We start from the raw sequence: 15,803 nt of genomic DNA, 5'->3' as shown, positions 1-15,803 counted from the left end.
TTCAGCAAACTATCTTCATCAAAGATCTCTCTTCATCAAAGACTGTATTTTCCATGAAAATTTTGCAATAAAAAGCAATAAACTTTTTATTGTAGTTGCTAGAATTATATCAGCTCACTGAACTCAGTGGTACTTTTGTTTTAATATTCCTATAAATCAGGTGATCATAACCTCCCTATCCTGTGTTATCCAGGTGTCATGGTTGAGGCTCACAGAAATCCTTTCCTTGACATCTGTGAGTCTACAATTCAGCTCACACTTTGTTATATTTAAATGCCATGCAAGTGTGGATTTGACTTAATCTCAGGTAAAGTCTCTAGATACAACAGGATTTTGATGTGTATGTGAGCTCCATGCACAGATATACCCTAGAAACTGCAGCTGAGCCGAGTCACAGGCACAGTGCTGAGACTGGAAAGCACTTAATCCCTTTTGCCTTACATTCAGCATGAGCCCTGGATCCCCATGGTGCTCCTCCCAAAAGTCTGCTCAACATGATTCTTAAGGAAATTCCAGGCTTCAAAATTTCCACCCATGTCAACTACCAACAAGCCTCAATTCAAAACTCTCCAGTGAAACACTTCTAATTTGTACTTTGTATTATTTTGTATTTTGTACTTTGTATTTTGTATTTTGCCTCTACAAAATGAAAATGGAAGAAATGGTCATGTGAAATCTTTTACCGAAACAACAAGGTCTACTTACTCTGAAGTTGAACATAATCCTTTTCTCAAAAGCCAGCATGACCTTGATATTGAGATCATATTCGGAAATTGTTGCCACCTTATGCATGAAAATGTTTTCCTCATAGCTAAAGATTAACAGTGCATGCTTTTTCACTTTCTTTCCTGATGCACATCTGGATGTTTACATTTGCCAGCCTGGGCAGTGCTGTTTTAATAAAAATATAAGTGTGATTTCTGGGGCCTTGTCACACTTTCATTATGTAACAAATCTCCATAACAGAGGTTGTGGGTTATTATTGCAAGAGGCATCAGTGATGTGGAATCTGTGTATGAGTTGGTCTAATTAATTTTATCTCTGTAGTTGTTTTTGCTCTTGAAGACAATGATGTGGAAATATTAACCTAAACATGAATGAACTGTTTCTTGAAAAATTTTCTTTAAAAATGGACCTTATGTGGACATACCAAAGCTAGGACCATTCACATTTACTGTCTGTCACATCTCTCCACAGATAACTCAAATTGAACATCAACAACACAACACCTTTCAAAAATTAAAAGCATATTTATAAATTTAAAAATAGGGAGAAACAGATTCTTAGATGACAAACTAAACCTTACCTCCTACTATAACTGTATCAAGACGTAGTCTGTGTTATTTATAGGAGTCTTTGAAGTACAAAGACTAGGAAATATTTCATCTTTCCATGTTGATGAGGAGCCTGTATCTCCTCTGGGCGCTCAAGTGAAATAGAACAGAAAACTTGGCCTAGCCAACTGAAAAATCAATTACTTACATAGGGCTATATGCAAATATCTAGAATTAAATTTTTCACACCTGATTGATGAGCATAATTGCATTAATTTTTAAAAGCCTATGAACCTGAGCTCCAGTTCATGCAGAGTTTAAACACATAAATTGGACAAGTAACTTCATATTAAATGCTAAGAGAAACTTTTGCCTGGTTAACCTTTTGGCAGAAGAAAATTTCCATCAGGATCCATGGGCATGCCTGCATCAGATTATTTGCCACATTTATTCTTTCTGCAGCTTTTCTTTGAGAATTTACTTGCCAGTTGGTAGGATCTTTTCTGACGACAGTGATAAATGTTCCAGTTCCTTGTGTTTTGCTGATTATTATTTGCTGGCTAATCTTTGCATGTGTGTATCTGTCTTCCAGAGCTTTTCCATTCTCTGCTGTCTTCCTGGTTGGTGCTCTGTGCATTCCAATTATTCTTCTACTCTTTTGTGCATGGCTGTTGCATCATCCAGGATTGTGGAGGACAATGATAAGGAGACTAACAAGATATGGCAAGTTATCAATGATAAGCAGCTCCTCTTGAAAGCCAGGACTTCTCGACACAGTGATTCCCCCAAATGTTTAGGACATCTGTGTAGAAATCTGAGGAGGGTGAATGTATTGTTAGCCTTCTAAAGAACCACAGTAATGCTGTCCTTTGGTGCACAAGACAGACAGCATGGCAGAACTGTACAGCAAGGACACATAAACAAACTTTTCCCTTCCAGCATGATTTTGGAATAGTTTACTTGGTTCATTATTCTTGCACATTTCTTCAATCTTTCTTGTATTGTGAAGAGTCTCTTCTAATAACATTAAATCCAAATATTAGTACCCAAAACTGTAAAGGCTGCCTGCAGACCTGCAGATGTAATTACAGACTTGTCCCCACACAGTCCACTCTCCCCTTGCCTCACACTCAAAGCTGCTTCATGGTTTGAATGCTAAATGTGTCCCACTTCACGTATCTGTAAAGCCAGATGCTGTTGCCCATTGGTCCAGATCATTACTTCACACAACCAGTAACAGTATGTGGAAGATTAATAATTTGGCCTGGAGAAAAGCAGGGAAATTTTAACCCCCAGAGACAGGGCCTTACTTTCTTTTAACCATTTTCTACAACCAATATAAATGAAATGCCAAGATACCCAAGGTGAGCTTTTTTATTATCTGCTAACTACTGGCCTAGTGAGATGGAAAAAAGAAGACAGGCCAGAAATGTATCAAAATAGCAGAAGAAAGTGAAAACAGATTATATCCTATTCAGAAGGAAAGAAAGAAAGTTAAGAATCTATGTGACAGCTTTGGGCAGCAGAACTCTTATATGAGAGAGCATTTATCTGCACTATAATAGTGCCCACAGGGTAGAGGCAACCAGAGGAAGCTCTTGAAGCTGATGAAGAGGCAAATGATTTTGCACAATGATTTGCACTTATTACTGCTGGTTTCTCAGAGACCACAGCAGTCTCAGGCAATGAAATGATCCAGTCATAAACATAAGTTGTTGAGAATGCTGCCAGCTCAGAGGGGAGATTTTCTATGCAGCACCTTCCTCTGTGTACCTCCAGCTCCCTTAATGGCAGACAGAGCTTCTGGTACATGACCTGCTTGAATATTAAATTTTCAGTATGTTGCTGAACTCATCAAGAAGCTGGTAGAAAATTGGACACTCCTCAGTCCTCACTCATTCTTCTCTCTTTTTCAGTGGTTATAGAGTTTATATGTCACTGATGCAATGTTTGATTCATAAGAACATGGTTATATCTGATTTGATTCTTGTAAGACAAAGCACCTGTGGCTGAATGCACAGTGAGTGGCTGATAGAACCATTGATCCTCACACACGTCAGCAAAGTAAAGTACATTTGTCCCCACTGCCAAAGCAATATATTTACCTATGCTGTTCTGTGAAAAGTCATTCTATTTTCCATAAAACCATAATTCCCATATGATGCATATGATGAATAAAGAAACCTTATTTTGATGTTCATTGTAGGAGCCCAAATGCTCTCTGAATTTGTTGTCATTGCCAGTTGCCATCTGGGAACACCTCTTGTTCTTTGACTCCATGAAACAGTCTCCTTTCTTCTCAACAATTTGGAGCAAACAAGCAGGCACTTACAAGGGAGGTAGTGTTCACCATCAGCCACTTAAGCACTCTCATTTCCTGCTCCAACTCTTAAATACACTGCCTCCACTGTCAATCTGTAGTTTCCCAGGAAAAACCAATATATCTTTCTGTGCAGGACTCTTGCTTAAGAGTAAGGGGAACGGTAGGTCTTTTTTTCTTTTTTTTTTCTAAAACAGTAGCAACAATTTAAATGCCATCAATGAATCCCTGTGGGTTTTGGAGCAATATCTCTTTTCTGTTCAATGGATACATGGGTCTGTGACTGTGGTGTTGGGAGAAGCCACCGTACTGAGCAAGCAGGCCACCGAAACCTAAAGAGAAACTTCTGTTTAACCACATCTCTTTAGAATGTTTCATCTTGGTGCAGCAGCCAAAGTACAGGCACATGGGTACTACTAAGGCATTAAAATCACATGGGAACAAGCAGTAATACCACTAGGACTCTCCCATACCTTTTATGTTTTATGGTCCATGCTGCTGTGCTGTTGTAATTTCTGCAAGATTGGCATGGCAGAATTCCCAGGAACAGAAAGCATCACAGTTCCTGCACTGTTATTGTCCCCACTAAGCATTACACATCTGCAGGACAGTGCAGTTCCTCAGCATGTTAATCTTTTACCTGTGCTCAGAAAATAAATTTATTTCAGAAACTGTTTATTCCTGCTTAATACTCCCATCTTCCTCCTTGTGCTGTCACCTTATTTGAGCTGCTAAATGACCTGTCAGAATCCTGTGTGTTTTCCACACACAAGCCCACCCAGTATGGAGATCTGAACTCTTTTGAGAGACTCTTAGATTCATGTCAGAATGAAGAGTTCCAGGATGGAAACTTGAAAATGCTTTAGTTCATCAAAAGAAGATGAATCAGTGCAAATGAGTAGTTTGACCACAAGTCCTGCAGTTCTGGCTGATTCCAGCTGGCTCTGCAGTGCAGTCACAACATGTTGCAAGAGAGGATCCAGAACACAAACAGCTAGCTCACCATCTGGAAAAAATAGTACAGGATTCCTGCCCAGAATAGGCCCCTGCTGTCTTTATGCCATTGTTACAGAAATTAAGTAAGAAACAGCTGGCCATGTGGACACAGTTATTGCAGAATATCACTCCTGCAACAGGGTAGCAAGAAAGGTCACTGAAAATGTCCATGTGAAATGAGATTTTCATATGCACATGACTTGGTCAGCTTGCAACATCTATTTTAGAGGCAGAGCTTGACTTCTTTTGCTGCTGTCCTTTGTCTTCCTACTAGGTTAAACCTCAGCAGTAATTCCAAAAAAGAATTTTGCACACATTACAGGGATAATAATAGAAGATACTGATAATTATTAAAGTTTTAGATGATTGTGCATTCAAATAGCATTGCAGAGAACTGTTGCTCAGGACAAACTATTTCTTCATATCTGAGAGCCTCAAGACAGAGAGATTAAACAAAGTTATTTATCTTGTCATGGTAAAGTGAGTCTTTAGAATCCCCTCTTTTTCACTAGTGGGCACTTTGGAAAAGTTTAAGACAGAGCTTGTTTGAAGTCTGTGCTTTGAAGGAAAAGTCAAAATACAATAGGAAGAAGAAAATGCTGAACTCCTTAGAGGAGTAACTTAACCCAAAAGAATGCTTAAGCATGAGGAAACTGAAACAGGCAAATATATACAGATGGCTTATTGTGTGTCTGGGTTCGGAGATCACTTGTGCTACCAGAAACAAAGATTAATAGATTTGGATCTTTTTCAAGGCCTGTGTCTGTCTGCTTCCACCATTGTGCATCTGTGAATACATGGACTCTAAGTCAGATTGCCCATGAAATGGAACTCAGTGAAAGGTTGTGCTCAGGCACGGGGAAGCCTGTGGCTGCTGTACTAATAGCAGTGTCCAAATTCAGGGACTACGGCCTTCCAGCTCTCAGAAATGGGTTATTCAGCACCAAAATCAGAGGGAAGAACAGAATAAGCCTTTTACTATTCTCAGCAACCTCAGGAATATGCAAAAGTGGTGGCTTGATGATTTTCTTGAGCACAGACACTTTGCAGAAGTCCCCTTTTGATAAAGCATAAATCCCTTCAATTTTCTCTTCAGATTTTTAATGAAAAAGGATGCTTGCAAATATGCAAATGTGTTGTCAGGTTTGCATTTCCTGAGACAGGGAGTTTTTGGTCCACAATGGGGTAATAGCTTTTCATCAGTACTCTGTAAATCCCTGCATGAGATGAATGGATTTTTTTTTAATAATTTGGTTTAGGGTCAATTTAGATCAGTATGCCTGCAGACAGATAGGTAGCCTAATTGCTATAGATGCATTTTAAGTGTTCATGGATGAATACACAGCAGGTCTGATAAATTGATACATTGAAGTCTGTGAAGCATAACTTGCACCTGGATGGTTTGTGTATAGTTCCACTAAATATGAAAGCAACTCATATGTTGCTCATGCATATGACATACACTTGGGCATTTATATGTGGAATTAAACTAGCATTGAACTCCACGTAAGTAGGAACTGGAGAAGATGAGAAAGAGGGGAAATACTGAGTAAAATAAATGAGGTGAGATTAGAATGAATGACAAAATGCTTTAAGGTAAATATGAGAGAGCAAAGAGTGATTTTGTGAAAGGGTCAGGAAGTGAGGGTTATTAAAAGGCTAGTGTAGCATAATGCACAGGGCAACCAGCATGTGTTAGTTTCTCCATCTATGGAACTATTTTTATTATTTTTTTAGCTGAAAGCAACACAGACATGTTTGGATTAACGTCTGTATTTTCTGCTATCTCATAGCAAATATTCTGTGTTGCATTTATACAAAGCTAGCCTTCTAGACAACATAAGCTTTTTCAATTACAGCAATATACCAGCTCTCTATTAGTGCTGTGGGAATACATCCAGCAGACAGGAAATAATTTCTATGAGAAATTATTTGCACTTCAGCTCGATCAAGGGAAGCACCATCAGGGTCAGCTTTCTGTTGCATGGCTTGCTGTCCTGACTATAATTTTTCTTCTGCTTGTACGAAAGTGAAAAGTATTTAAAAACTGTAAAATTATGTGAGAAATAATCACCTCCAAAATTCCTCCTGGAATGGCTAGACAGATTTTTTTTTTACAACACAAGACACTGGCAAAAATCAAGATGAATTTCCTTCTGTCCAAGTACTATTGTGAAAGCTCCAAATCTGGCTGAAGACCTGCCCTGGGACAGAGGTACCGTTGTGGCTTCTTGCTGTGGTTGTTGCAGTGCTGAAGTGCCTTTCTCAGGAAAGCTGTAAAAGGTTTGTACAGCCTGCAATTTTCTTTAAGATACTCTTCATGTTAGTGTGCACTGAACCATGCAACTTTCACCTAGACCCACTGTGGTGTTTTAGCATTAAAAAAATGTCCAGAGAGCCTATTTTTTAATTGTGCCACATCCAATTTTCACAGACTCACTATATAATGGGGTTTAATTTGCTTTTCAGAAATACCCAAGGCACAGGAATATCTGACAGAAATATTCTGGAAAACCATCATAGAAAATGCTGTCTTTTCACAGACAGATAACTGCATGAATTAAAATATGAAATGTAGCTTATGTTAATGTATGAATCCTTTGCTTCAGGACAAAAAATTATCACTAACTTATACAGACTAGGAAAAATTCCTCCTCTGGGAAAGCTTTACATGATGAGACTTTTCTCAGCTTTCTTTAAACCATTCAACCACAGCAGAAGACAGGGTAAATGCAACAAAATTAAAGATCCCTTAGAAAATCTGAGTTCTTTCTCATTGTTATTGTTATTATGCATTTATTATGCATTTCTCTTGAGTAATGAATACATTTCTCACTCTCAAAATAGTCATAATGTTCCTCAACAGGAAGAATCAGCCTCCCTAGTTTCTTTTTCCAGCTACAGCAATAGAGCTTCTATATTAATCCAATATCCACATCCAGGGTTAAAAATGAAACCTTGTTTCAAGTCAATGGAATGACCTTATCATCTTCACTTAATTACTCTACAGTCTTTTAAAAGAGAAAAATGGAAACCCCAAATAAATTTATGGTCCTTAGTTTTGTCTTTAATGCTGACTATGAGCGGTCAGAAGTTTGGCTGGAATGTTTTCTTTACCTTTAAAAATGCTAAATATCACCCTCTTTAAAAGTTTTCCTCCTGTCTCCATCTCAAGATTTCCTCAAACTAGCTGCTAGAGTGAATTATCTTACCATTGCAAAGAAGAAAACAACATAACAGGGGTCTTTTTGTCCGATGGTCAGAAAGTGTTCAACAGAGAAATCCCATAAGAGACCAGATTCAGCAACTGTCCAGAACAGCTGCAGAAAACTGAGGAAGTAACTGAATTTTGCAGGCCAGGTTATGTTCTCCACATCAGTAACATAAATCCTGAAAGTTGTTTCAACTGGTAATACTCAGAGGTTTCAAAAGCTCTATCCCTTCTCAAAGTGCTGAGTTCTTTAAGCGTCTGCTCCTGAGGACAGGAAAACCCATGGGGCACTGGCTTCTCCTGTGACTGCAGTACTATTTCTACACCTTGGTGATCAAAATCTCTCAAATCTGCAGGTTCTTTGATGAGTAAATCAAATTAAAGTGATGATTCCTCTCCCATGCCATATTACTCCCATTCAGCTCCATCAATATCATGGAGGAGAATGTGGATAAAAATAACGTCCAGCACAATGTAAAAATCAGCTCATAATATGTGTAGGGGTTTCCCCCCCTAATTGAAAGAGTTAATTTAGTTAACTAAATGTTAGCTATCTCAAACATTTTGCACCATTAAATTACTTATTTCAGCTGAATTTCAAAAATCTCTATGAGAAACATCAGCTAGTATTTCTCAAGAAGAGAAGGTTCTAACTTAACTGCAATTTAACTTGGCTAGGTGTTACTAACTTCTCTTGTGCTTATGTACTTCAGAGTGTAGTCCTATGAGAAAATTCCCTGCTGGGTACTTTTCAGATCTTGTCTTGCATTGCTGTATCAGCCCAGCTACAGTGCAAATGAAGGATTTTATTTGTGAGTTCCATAGAGGTGTTTCTCTGCTTCTCCTTTCCTTTAACATAGGTTTTGAAAGTTTTCAGACCAGAAAAGAAGATCAGAAAATACCTCTTGTAAACAAGAAGTGGTGAAGTATTTTGCTTGGAGACAGAGTTCCTACGTCTTGGGAACAATGTTCCTTGAAACATTTGTTATCATTTCCTCTTTTAAACAGTTAAATAAAGAGACCTTAAACCAAGGGTTCACAGCGATATTAGCAAAAGGTTAAGATAATATTTGTAGATTGTTTTTTCATCAATGATTTCAAAGGGGAAAAACAGCATAATTTAATTTTAATTGCTGCTCCCATTTCCACAGAATGATGCATATTGATAAAACAGATGTAATCACACTGTCTCTGGACACTCTTACTCACCATGGATGTGGACATGGTAAATTAGCAAGAACTGAATAGGAGGAAGTATGGGTTACATGAAAACACTTTAAACTAGTATGTAAATACTTTATCAGAAATGTGCTTTGTAGGATGCTGTTTGAACTGTCTGGCAGCCAGAACTCCGGAGGCTGGTTCCACAGCTGCTCGTGGTCCCCGTGAGACAGAGCTCCAGGTGTGCTGGAGCTCTGCAGGGCAGCAAAAGGATCAGCTGCATCAGTAAATCACCATCTCCTCTCACCTTGGGCAGGGACAGAGGTGTGCTCCAGGGTTTTGCTCTCTCGTTGCAATAGCACAAGGGAGTTGCTGGAGTAAAGCAAACTTGTACACTAACCATGTCCCTAAACTTTTCCAAAGTGTCCTCTCTCTGCCATGAAATACATTTTGCACTGAATACAAGCCCCATCTCTGTGCTGAGGGAACCTGCTGGTGGGGGACATAATTTGCAATTTAGTCCTGGTATTCAGGAATCAATCGAGACTTGATGAGTCTTTCAGAAAAACAATTTGTATCTATGGCTTTAATAGTACAAAGAAGAGGTCCCACAGGATGGAGAGAGAGAAAAAAACATGAAAAAGTAAGAGAGAAAGACTGGAAGCCACTGATGTGAAGAACAGATAAATGGTTCAGTCAAGCAAGCCAAGCATATAAAGAAGCTATAATCCTGGGACAAAGTGTAAAGTAATTTACTGAGCTAAGTTTTCATACTTCTGGGGCTCCATGCACAACCTCTAGTCAAAAAAGAAGCTGATTCTTTTCCTCTTTAAAAGGATCTCTGAAAAACAAGAATATTTTAATGATTAATGAAAGATTAAATAATCTTGTAATATACAGCCCAGTTCATGCTTTTTCTTCATTAGTGATTAAGTGACCTGAAAGTATCTGCAGACAGAGAGACAGATACAGACCAAAATTAAATGAAACTAGGTTTTCCCAGCAGAGAACAAATAAAAGAACCAAAATATTTCAGATTATCTGAAGTCTACTTCTAAACATAAAATGAAGTGCTTTTTCTGATGATTACTTGATTCACTTTTTTTGCCCTTTACAGCTAGAAGTGTTTTGTCTGGCTGCACAGCCGATACAGGCATTTGACCTAGAGGGCAAGAAGCACACTTAGGAATAAACCCAAGTAAAAAGCCAAGAACAAATGCTGTAATATTTTTTGTCCTGTCTGTTTTTCTGCATCCCAGATAACAACCCCAAAAATTAAAGAATTCCACCTTGATATCCAGATCTGGTTCAGAAATCTAATCTGACATCTTTTTCCATGTTTCAAACTGCAAGAATGACAAAGAAAAACAATGATTTGAAAATCCCTGTTGAGAATCTTACAATGAAACTGTCTCATATGTGAATGAATTAGGTTTAGAACTGGCCTGAAAAATTCCTTATGGGTTTACAAGTTTGCAGCAAATCTCCAGGGAGCTTGATTCTGAGCTACAAACCTGCCAATATACACAGATCCTTGCAGTGTAGATGATGTTTGGAGGCTGACAACTTTCCATGTCTCTTGTGCTAAATCACACTTTAATGTGCGGCTTAAATGTAAGGTAAAAATGATAAAGCTAGGAAAAAGGAAAACTCCAGATAGTAGTAGAAAAAGAAAAATAAGAGTAGTTGTTCCCAATCTAACAAACTTAGGAAGGTTTATTCCTTGTTTCCTTTGACTTGCAAAGGCTTGTAGAAATGATTTAATGTTTGCAGCATTCATAGATGTGTTTTGCAAAAATGTTTATTCTTCCCTTTCCTTGTCTTTTTCCTCTGTTTATTTCAATGCCAAATGAAAAATAATGACTCCCAACTTACACTACCATTCAAAACATTATTGTGAAATCAGCCTGGGGTGGTTGCTTGACCACTAGCTCAGTGCTTGGATTTGGCCTGGCTAGCACGAGGACAACAGAGAAAATAAATGCTGAATGCAGCTTCGATTCCTTCCATTAATAGAGACCTTCACCTGTTTCTCTCTGCCTCTCACTCTTATCACCTCCCTATACTTAGCATTTGCATGAAATCTCTGAACCCCAAGTATCTTTAAGACTCATCCACCTCTCTATCAAACAGTTGAATCCAAACAACTCTTTCAAAACTTCCCACTGATGGACAAACTACTGGAGTGCATAATCCCATTCGCTCAGTAAAACAGGTAAGCACAGGGGAAAGCATAATGATGCCCTTAAATTACAGAAAAACTTTGCTACAAAACACTTGCTTGAACCTTCAATTCTTTTTCCACAAATAATATTGAAGGTAACATTACTTATTTAGCTTACCTTTTAGAAATATATTTTTTTTAATGGGCTGTCAGAAATCTATTTTTTTAAATTCAAGAAGTAATAGCTTTTCCAGGATTTTGAAGGAAAGAGTATTATAAGCAGGGCTCAGTAGTGTCCCCTTTTTTCACTGAGTCTATACACATTTTTCAGGCAAGCTCACATAAAAAGCTTTTCAGATGTGATCACCAAATCATTCATGACTAAGATTGGCAATAAACAGAAAATAAAACAAGAAGTTTTATAAGTTGAAATACGCATTGAAAAGTTTTTCATCCTTAAATGTATTTTTTTCTTTGATTGAATTTACATACAAGTACTTGTGAGAAATCTTGCACACATCTTAAGGGTGGGACAGTAGAAATAATTGCATCAGAATTTATGTATTTTGGTAGATCATGCCTTGAACAATTTCTAAAGCTTGTTTTTTATTCTTAAAAGCTGCATTTTCCTTTTCTGAACTCTTTGAACTCTGAAGAGAATTGTGCAAAGAAGAATGTTCTGGGAAGCGAAAAGAGCCCTCATTTCCCTTAGAAACTGTTGTTTCTCAACTATTGGTTTTCTCACCAACTATTGGAGAGAAATCTATATATATGTGGAGGAGGAATGATTTCTATGGCACATGAAGCATTTAGGCTTGATATTTTGAAAAAACCACATAGCTACACAACCTAGGTCTGTTTCCACTATGTACATAATGCTTGTAGTGTTTCCATTATTTATGTTGCACAATCAGACAGAAGAAGACAATCTGCTGTGCATGAGAATGCATCAATATATTTTGTCTACATTCAGTAAGCTGCAGTTAAAAACATTAGTTTTTAACTACCAGCGTAGTATAACATGGCCCCCTTGATTTTTAAACTGGAACTACAATAGGAAACAATTTTTTTGCAACACTGCCCAACTTCCTGCCTCCCACCTTGGATTCTAACCTTCTTGAAAATCATGAAGTAATCCAGTTACCCTTGCAGCCTAAGGGAGCCTAAGCAACACATGAAACACAGAGCTATGGAGCAGTGTAAATGCAATGTAAATATGTGGGCATTTAAAATAACCAGAGCTGTAGACCTGAAAGGTGATGGTTTTGACTGAAAGCCCTGCTTCAGATTGCATTTCTAAGGCAGGTGTTAGTCAAGCAATGAATCAGGGTTTGTTACATCAACAGGGCTGGTGGTTCTTCTTTCTTTTACAATGTTTTGAGTTTTCCTATACACCTTTCTTGCTATTTCAGTGTTTATTCCCATACGTGCATTTGTGAAACTACTACTGAGAAGAAACCTGTTACAAAAAAAGGCCATAATAATTTTTTATTAGTAGCTAAGGATTTGGGGATTTAAGAAGGTTTGAAAACTGACTTTTTTGTTTTTAATACTTCTGTTTTCCAAGTGATCAGGTGATTTTTGATGCATTGTTTATACATTGGTCTGCATGAATCATCTGAAGTAGATGTGATTTTCTCAGGCTTTGACAAAGTAAAGTTACATCAAAGTAACTTAAGTTAGGCATCCTCTGAACTGAGAGATTTAAAACCACCAGTTCTTTTTCAAAGCCTTGGCTGCTACATTTGGAAGCATTTTAACTCAACCACTCTATTCTGATGCAAGTAAATTGTGGCATTTGCTCCATAGTCAGTTTCAATATTTAGCAAAATCAACAACAGAAATGCAAGGGCTGCATCAGATGCCTGATCTGTCACGGTGCAGATCATGTTATGCAGAGTTTCATCTGAAAAACTTATTCCACAAGGCAAACCACGCTGGCATTCAGCCAGAAGATTAAAACATCCTTTGGGATGCAAAGCTGCTGCAAAGGCAGCACTGCTGATTGTCAAGAACAATGTGTGTGCTGGTTGATATTTCCATAGGACTTTCCTAGCTTTGTGAAGCCTTGGGTAAGGCTTGGGTAAGTTACTACCAGGGTCTGAAGAGCTTCTCCTGCAGTCCAGCTCTCCTTGCTGCCCAGACACAGAGAGATGTAGGTCTACAGACAGCAAAGTCAGCTCCAAATTTCATAGGTCTTGAAGGATAGGAAGGATTGTGCTGGCACCATGGGCTGTGTAGGGGTGTGTCTTTGCCTCCTCCCTCTGTGATGGCACTATCCTGTTAACATTAGTCTGCCAAGTTAGGTACATCGTGTTCTGGCAGGACACAGCCTCCTAATGATGTTTGTTTGACAAACAACAAACTTTTATTTCCAACAGGTGGTCTGTATGGGATTGAAGGCTCCTATATTGCATTTGGATTTTTGTCATTCTTGCAGTCTGAGAAACCAGAGCAAAGCCACTTACATTAGTAAAAATAAATTAAAAATAAAAATATCCTAAGGAAAATTGTGCTGGTTTTTTATAGGAGAAATAAAAAAATCATGAGACTGTCTGATATCCATGAATGGACAGGTGATAATTTCCTCTGGAGGAATGGAGTTGTTTGAAGCTAGTTTTATTTCTGTGGTGGGCCAGAAATAAAATCAGAGCTCCATCAGAGCTCCTCAGCATCAGCCCCTGCTGCAGTTAAGGGAGCAGGCCAATGACAAAGGAGGAGGATGCAGCACCCCTCAGCACAGCCTGGGGGACACAGTGGAAGGACCCCTGGGAATGAGATTTATTGTGTCAGGCTTCCAGCTTGGTTGGCACTTTTCCTCCAGGAGTGTACAGTCCAGACGGGCTCTTTAAAGTAAGTCAACAAAAATTTTTAAAATGGAATTAAAGGAAGAGAAATAATCAACTTAGGAAAACTGGCAAGCAGAAGGAAGGACATAGGTGTGGAGAAGAGGGACTGGAGAGGGTGATGGAGGAAACAAAGGGAAAAAATAACACAGTGAAAATAAGTAATGAAAGGAGTGACTATAGAAACAACTGACAATGTAAAGGGGCTAAATAAAACATAATCTCTTATGCAGACATTCATGATTAGAAAAGGTTATTTCTCTTTCATTTTTATTTCCTTGGCAGAGAAGGGGGAGCTGTAGGGAGGAGGAAATTAAGTGTTTGCTGCTGGTGCTGATGGAAAATTTTGTTTCAGCTGCAGCTCAGGCAGAGAAAGAATTTCCCCTGGTCAGACCCAGGTAAGGGGTTACAGAGAAGTGGTATCTGTGTCCAAGGCAGAAACCCTTAATATCTATATTAATTTGTCAGGTCTTGACTTAGGAAAGCAATATTAATAAGACTTTAACATACTTGCCACTGACATGTGACATGTGTCCATAAATATTTAAGGAATGATGGGATCACTTAACCACTCTTTCTTCCTTTCAGCCTCAGTTCCCATCCCAAACTGAACTGGAAAATTTTTTATGCACTTTGGCTTGTCTCAGTTAATTAACACCCCCACCCCTCTTTCTATACCTCCTTTCCTGTCTACTACTTCTGAATCACTCTCTCGAGCTGTGTCCAGGCTGCTTTCAGCTCTGGCGTTGAACTGCAGCTTGTCACTAAAGGCACCTTGGCATGTACATAAAAGAGATTTGAAGGTGGAAATGACCACCCATTAAATCACCTCATCCCTCCAGTCAGTGTGGGATTGTTCCTGCAGCACATTCCCCAGGGCCTGGGGTTTCATTGCTTCGAGCAACAGAAATTCTACCTCCACCCCCTTTGGGAGGAGTGCACGAGGGCTAATAGATCACACTCTTATGCAATTTTTCCTGATATATAGCCTGCATTTTCCTTTGTTTGATGTCTTTACTCGATTATTCATATTTATAACTGGTGCTGGGTGAATCCCAGGTGGTTCTGACGTTTATTTCTGTTTAAAAAGGCACGCAAAAAGCCAGAGATTAAGTGCATTCTTTAAACCTTTTGGTGCCTTCCTGACAGACTCTGTTATTTCTTCCCTGAAACTGCCCAGGACCCAGTAGAAAGTCACATTTCTCTCTACCCCAGAATGGTAGAAGGTTGGATACTGGCCAGTTCCTGCTGGTAAATGCTCTGGTAAATCTATCCTGAGAACAGACTAAAGCCCTCACCTCCTCAATCTACAATATGCCTTTTTCTCATCATTACCCAGTAGCCGAAGTCCTCCAGTTTAATTTCCTGTACTCATCAGGCTGTTGCTGTGCTTTTTGTACTCCTTCACCAAATTGAGGGATTTATCAATCTGTTTTTATTGCACTTAGATGTCTGAGCATAAGAGATACTTCTTTAAGTATTTTTTCTTAAGTAAGGAAGGTATTTCTTATGCTGTTATTTCAGCTGATTTCTCATGAAACTCTGCAGTAACCAAACGGGAGCAAGCAGGATCCTTTCATTTGTTCTGAGGAAATCTTGCACAGCAGGATTGTCTGTGAATTCCTCCTCTGGACCCTCCATCCTGTACATGCAGCCAAATACTGCAGAGGAGTTTCAGGGTATTCCATGCTTTGAGAATGCCCAAGCAAAAGTCCAACTTAATGGTTACTGGCAATCCTGTTTAGCAGGGATTATACATGTTTATACATGTATTTTATACATGTTTATACACATGTTTATACATGTGTGCAAGGCCAGGGACAGACAGTGC

The 15,803-nt window shown here is 38.7% G+C and overlaps 1 protein-coding gene across 5 annotated transcripts in view; it reads right to left on the bottom strand.

Moving 5' to 3' along the window:
• The window catches only part of NPR3 (natriuretic peptide receptor 3), a 92,094-nt gene that overhangs the window by 27,606 nt on the left and 48,685 nt on the right, over nucleotides 1-15,803 (bottom strand). Inside the window, exon 9 of one of the 5 annotated variants that reach the window (XM_058826363.1) lies at nucleotides 4,216-4,234. The exons of 3 other annotated variants lie outside the window; for them this stretch is intronic. In XM_058826363.1, the coding sequence (XP_058682346.1) occupies nucleotides 4,231-4,234 (4 nt within the window). In that variant the 3' untranslated portion in view covers nucleotides 4,216-4,230. Of the gene's footprint in view, nucleotides 1-4,215; nucleotides 4,235-4,584; nucleotides 4,601-15,803 lie in introns of those variants that run through there. One more of the 5 variants, XM_058826364.1, reaches the window with a different exon arrangement.

Source organism: Poecile atricapillus, chromosome Z (assembly GCF_030490865.1).
Source record: "Poecile atricapillus isolate bPoeAtr1 chromosome Z, bPoeAtr1.hap1, whole genome shotgun sequence".
Classification (NCBI taxonomy): Eukaryota; Metazoa; Chordata; class Aves; order Passeriformes; family Paridae; genus Poecile; species Poecile atricapillus.
This window is presented reverse-complemented; position numbering and strand designations above follow the sequence as displayed.